This window comes from Crocodylus porosus, unplaced genomic scaffold (genome assembly GCF_001723895.1).
Source record: "Crocodylus porosus isolate Cpor-Errol unplaced genomic scaffold, CroPor_comp1, whole genome shotgun sequence".
NCBI classification, from domain to species: Eukaryota; Metazoa; Chordata; order Crocodylia; family Crocodylidae; genus Crocodylus; species Crocodylus porosus.
This window is the reverse complement of record NW_017728950.1, coordinates 18182428-18188427: the sequence shown is the minus strand read 5'-3', so window position 1 is coordinate 18188427 and position 6000 is coordinate 18182428. Positions and strand designations below refer to the sequence as shown.

General features: G+C 41.8%; 1 protein-coding gene across 3 annotated transcripts in view; it reads right to left on the bottom strand.

The window, feature by feature from the left end:
* The window catches only part of RNF38 (ring finger protein 38), a 101579-nt gene that overhangs the window by 27305 nt on the left and 68274 nt on the right, over positions 1-6000 (bottom strand). For all 3 annotated transcript variants that reach the window (XR_002104666.1, XM_019554976.1, XM_019554977.1), the window contains 2 exons: positions 3028-3241; positions 401-568 (listed from right to left, as the gene is read on the bottom strand). Coding sequence is in view for 2 of the 3 variants with exons in the window: in XM_019554976.1 (XP_019410521.1) it covers positions 401-568; positions 3028-3241 (382 nt within the window). In the remaining variant the exon portion in view is untranslated. The remainder of the gene's footprint in view (positions 1-400; positions 569-3027; positions 3242-6000) is intronic.

Here is a 6000-nt window from a genome sequence, read left to right as displayed (position 1 = left end):
GAGATAATTAGAAAACTGATTATTCTTCATGTGTACCCAATCCCTGGATAAGCTTTCTTCCAAATCAATTATTCTCAGTAGATTTCCTACTACTACTAGACCAACTTTAGTTACTTTTTCTTCCAGGTTTCTGGAATTATATAAAGCAACTCTGGATATTTATGCTCCAGTTCCTTACCATACTTTACTTTGACTATCAAAATTAGTATTACACCATTATAAATATAGCATGCAAGTACACACACCCCGCATAAAGTTTAAAAGTCCACTTTACTTTTACAACTAACACCATTGCTCGATTCAGCGCAAACTAATAAAACCATATTAGCAGTGCAGCTACAAGTTGGCCACCTCACACAATTGGGGGACTAAGCCTTTGTGATTAGAAAATTCTACTTACTGGAGGTGGTACACTACAGACGGGGAGGTGCTGTCCACTGAAAACCACAGAACACCCTGGGACCTGCTGTGTACTGCAAGCTGGTATGTGCTGGCCTGTGCAAAGTGGAATCCCATGTGGTGCCACCGTTGTTACTGTATATGAGACGGGAACTGTGCCTTGGTGAATCTGCATTGAAAGATAGACAACTCTCAATAATTTTGTTAATTTACACCATTTAGATGGGTCTGAACAGTTATGGTATGATATCCAAAACAAATGTTCACTTACATCCCAGAAAAATACATGTTATACTTCAGGTATAAAATGAAGTTACAGATCTGTAATTCTTGTTCTCTAAAAATATCGTCTCCAGTGGATTATTACTCTTGGATCAGTGCATCCTATACAAAACCAGGAAGGAACTCTCAAAGCAAAATGTTAAATTCTCTGAGGCACCATTATAGGTACTAAAAAGCATTTCAAATTCTTGTAAGGGCCCACTCACAAACTAAAGTTAGCTCCTTACAAAAAGGAGACAGTAATTCCTGCATAAAAACCAATTAAAGAAAAAAAAAATCTACAAGTAGTTAAAGAATCTTCCCAACTCTGAGGCAGGAATGTGTGGATGGAAATCCAGAGATTTGTATCTTCAAAGAACAAGAATTTCGTATTAGCTTCATTTTTCTCCAACAATGACCATCTCTGTAGATTCCCACCCTGAGACTGAAGCTCAAGAAATGTCTGTAAGTCCCACCACTTGGAAGCTAACAGCCAGGAACACCCCTGTATGGAAATGAGAGTTGGTTTAAAGATGGCTACTCTCCTGAATTTGGCAGAACATGCAGAAGCCAAATCAAAAGTAATGCTGCACAGATGACCAATTAGAACTCCAAGCCTCAGCTTTCACATATGTCTGTTTAAAGAATTCTTGGAGGTCCATAGTTTAAGTGACTGTTGCCCTAGCACTGTCCCAGGTAACAAATGGAGATGCTTTGTGACAGGGTTAGCAGACTTCTAGATAGTGGCAGCAGTGCCAGGTGAGTATCCAGAAAAGACTATTTTGCTTACAGTACAGACAAACTCTGATATTTAGGAAGAAATAAATGTACTCCCTTCCCAAAGTAGATCAAGGGCCAAGCATCACCTTACCATGGCAACATTGACATTTGGTCAGACAGGATATTTAGGGCAGGTGGCTCAGCATTTTCAATCACACTCCTTCAATTCTCCGAATGCAGCAGCATCCCTGGTTGAGGAACACTGCTGTGCTGCCTTGACTTACCACAGTGCTTCTCAACTGGGTGTTGCTACCTCTGGCTAAAATTGCTCCATGTGCCAGCTGCATTGCCAGTTTAGGAAGGGCTGGAGCATGTGTTCATGCTCCTCCTGCATTAGGGCTCTCTGATAACCCTAAAACAGAACTGGGTCAGGTAGGTGGAACCATCATACCTGCCTATTTCTGAAATGAGTTAGAATGGTAAAGGCTACAGCCTAAGCCCATTTCATCTGCTTTAGGGCTATCAGAAAACCCTAATAAGGTAGGAGTGTGTGCATGCCACAGCCCTGCGACAGGGGTAGTTTTACCTGGACACCTGCATCATGGCACCCCAACTGAGAACCACTTAGAAGGTAGAGAAGTGGTGTGGTGGGACCCTTTCTTTCTCCAGGTTTATCACCATATAGTCTCATCGCTCAGAATGGGATGAAGAATTTGGTCACCATTTTGACATTAAGATTCTAGGAAGTTTAGGGGGTCACCAGTTTTAGACTTGTGTGTGGATCTCATGTTGGCATGCAACTGCCTGCTTATCTGAGCAGCGCTTTGCAGGCAGTACACAGAAAACCAACGATCTGTCACATGCATGAACTATAAATCCATGTACAAAGTGGGGTTGTTTTTCAACTTAAACTCTAAACATTGTAACCTACTGGACAAAACAACTCTCTCTCTCTCCCCTTAGATGCCATGTAATGGCAGCCAACAAATGCACTTCAGCTATAGTCCCTTTCACATGAACAGGACAGGGTTATATCAGACATTTTCTGCAAAAGATACTTGAGTCTAGAACGTGTTCCACAGCCTGGTCTCTCAGAACAGAACATGGTTAACTTTGGGGATATACTGCAAAGCTCAGCTTCCTACTTGGGCAGGCAGTAGATGAAGAGCAGAGTGACCAATTTGGTGGTGAAATGAAAAGGCTTTCAAGTTTTCTACCATCAGATCAGCAGTCAATTCTCTGTATTGTGAATTCTCTTTTCACATGGTATATTTTAACTCTGTAAAAGCACCTATAGTCAAGGAAAGGTACTTCACATACAAAGATACTCTATCCTCATTTCATTATTTCACAAAACCCGTCAGAGGCCCTCAGAACAATGGTAATGGATGCCTTGGCAAAATGTCCTCTATTAGGTTTTGATATTTTTATAAACAGTATTTTGTGACATTTTTATTGTACTGTGCAGCTCCCAGGTCACCAAAAGCCTCAAAAGGACTTGCCAACAAGATGCAGCCAGGAGAAAGAAAGAGTGTTACCATCTTTATTGCCAACTACCTAGAGGGGTTTTTTTGGTTGTTGTTTGTAAGAGTTAGAAAAGGGCAGTGTCCTCCAAATGGTCAGCTTTTATGCTGCTAGTATTCTTACCTGTTCATGAATGTCAACCATCACTGCATTTTGCTGCGGTGGGTGAGCAGCCGGGTGCAACATACGAGGGGATACATTCGGGGGATGGAAGGCGCGGGGCTCTTCTATTGCTTGTTGCTGTCCATATGGAAGATGGTGATAGTTTTCATCTTGACTAATAGAGTTATGTCGAGACAGACGATCCCTTCTTGCTCTCTGGCGTCTAACAGGAGGACTGTGAACATATTAAAAGAAAAGGCTGTGTACATACTGTGCACCTCAGGCGGTAACTGAAAACATGTAATAAACATGGCCTCCAATACAGAGGTCAAATCTATACCACACAGTTTAGCCTAGCATTGTAATGTCAGTCAAGGATGCGATATATTTTTTTTTAAACAACTCAGCATAAAAAGTACTTGAACAGGTACAGTTTATAGCAGTGTGGGGAACTGGCATGAAGCTTTCAAAGAAAATAACATTTAACATTAAGTCAAACACTGCATAGCTGGGGGGGGGTTTAAAGCTAGATTTAAATTTAAAAAAAAGCTGGATTTAAAGCTAGATTTGGCAACTGTAATTTAGAATTCCTGTGCACAGATGTATCTGCAGCTACAGTCTTTATACAACCATACAGCTATTTCACTAGGGCACGTGCCCTACTTGAGCAAAGAATTAACAGTTACTGCTCAGCAACATGACAGAATATTGTGCCTCCACTACTGTTCAATGCATACAGCTATTGGTTTATTTATTGCTAACTAACAAATGCGTCTTCAGAGTAGGGTGTGGATAATTTTCTCACAAGTCTTTCTATGGCACTCCTCACTACAGCAACTTAGAGTTTCATAAAAACATCTTTTCAGAGCATACCAGTGAGGTAAGCTGCTGGCATTGTTTTCAGTTTACAGATGGGGAAATGAGGTACAAAAGATTTGCATCAAAAGCATCCATTAAGTTTTGGATGCCCAATTCAAGACATCTAGGATACAATTATGTACTATTACATATTCTTTATATATGCAATTCACAGCTTCCATTGACTTCAGTTGCAGCTGGAAGTGCTCAACATGTCTGCAAATCAGACTCCATGGTCTCAAGTCTGGCCCCAGAGAATGGGAAACATAATTAATGACCACTTGTGAAGAGTCTGGCTGATGCAACTTGCCAGCATCACACAGGAACTTGGCTGCTCTGGTGGCAATCCCAAGGGGGATAGGGAAGAAGGAAGTATATAGCTGGTCCTGCAGCACTGGTCCCTGATCCCCCACCCACCTTTACAAAATCCAGGATTTACTCATGGTGACAGAACTTGTTGGAATATTTCAATTTTTAAAAAGCATTTGTCAACTGAACAAGCACATGGATGTGGTGAATTAACAGCTGCAGAGAACTCCAGAGGATAGGTGAGGCAGGATTTCTCCTGACAAAAAAACTATAACTTTTTCCCAAAATGTTATATTTGTCCATGTCACTGCTGATATTATCTTTACTGAAAAATCCGCAGCCAGTTTTGGGATTCATACTTAAAGAAAGATGTGGACAGATTGGAAAGAGTCCAGCAGACAGAGACAAAAATGATTACGGTCGTGGGAAGAAAGACTTCTGAAGAAAGGCTTAAAGAATTGGGGTTATTTAGTCTACAGAAGAGAAGACTGTAAGGGGATTTGAGAACAGTCTTTAAATTCCTGAAAGGTATAGAAAGAATGAAGATGGGCTTTTCTCTGTGACCACAGGGGACAAGACTAGGGCAAAAAGACCTGAAGAAAATTTAGCCTGGAGATTAGGAGGAACTTTCTGACTATGAAGGTGGTCAAACATTGAAACAGGCTATGTAGAAGTTGTGGAATTTATATCCTGAAGTTTTCAAGAGTAGGATGGACGAACTCCATATTGACTGGGATGTTTGTCAGGGATGATCCTGCCCTGAGCACAATGATCTTGTAAGATACCTTCACCCCTACTTTGCTATAATTCTAATTTACTAGGGATGGAAGTGACCATCACTGGTATGTAGTTTCCAGGATCACCTCTGGAAGCCTTTCTGAAGATGGGTGGTATGTTGGTAACATGTCATCTTCTGGCACAGAGGCCATTTATAATTATAGGTTACATACTACTGCCAAGAGTTCTGCATTTCACCTCTGAGTCCCTGAGAACTTTTGGATGAATGCCATCCTGGCAATTTAGTAGTATTTAATTTATCAATTTGTTCTGAAATGTCTTTTGTTGTCAATTCAATGTGATCCAATTCTCCAGACTCTCCATCTACTAGGAAGAATTGATCTGGTATGGGAATTCTGCCAGTATCATTCCTGAGTGCACTTAACTTTTTACACCTTGGTCATCAAATAGTCACCCTGATTTTCTTGCTGGCTTCCTGCTTCTGATGTATTTAATCATGTTTATTATTAATTTTACCATGTTTTCCAGATACTCCTCAAATTTCTTTCTGGCCTGCCTCATTTTGCTTGTTTGACCCAACACAGTTTGTAAGCTCTACCGATTTTCCTCATATGGGCACACCTTCCATTTTTCAAAGGATACCACACTGTGTCTCAGATAGCCTCCTTAATGCCGCTATTAAATCATCGATGGGTTTCATTGGACGCACTGGTATCATTTTTTATTTATAGCACATACTTTTTCTGAGCCTCTAATATGGTATTTTTAAACAGTTCCCAGGCTGCCTATAGGACTTTTATGCTACTGACTGCTCCTTTTAGCCCAGTGGTCACCAACTGGTGGATCCTGGAGCCTTTTGAAGTCTATTCTGGGCTGGGGGGGGGCTGAGCATGCAAGCTGACCCCCTCCCCCCGCAGCAGGTCAGTCACCACTCCCCCTCAGCCCAGCAGGTCAGTTGGTTGGGTAGGAAAGGGGCAGAGGTCCAGGGGGCACATGTAGCAGGGTTTGAGGTACAAAGCCTTCAGCAGCAGGTGCCTCCACCGTGCAGACTGGGGGGGGGCATGTCCCCCCCCCCCCACAATGTGAGGC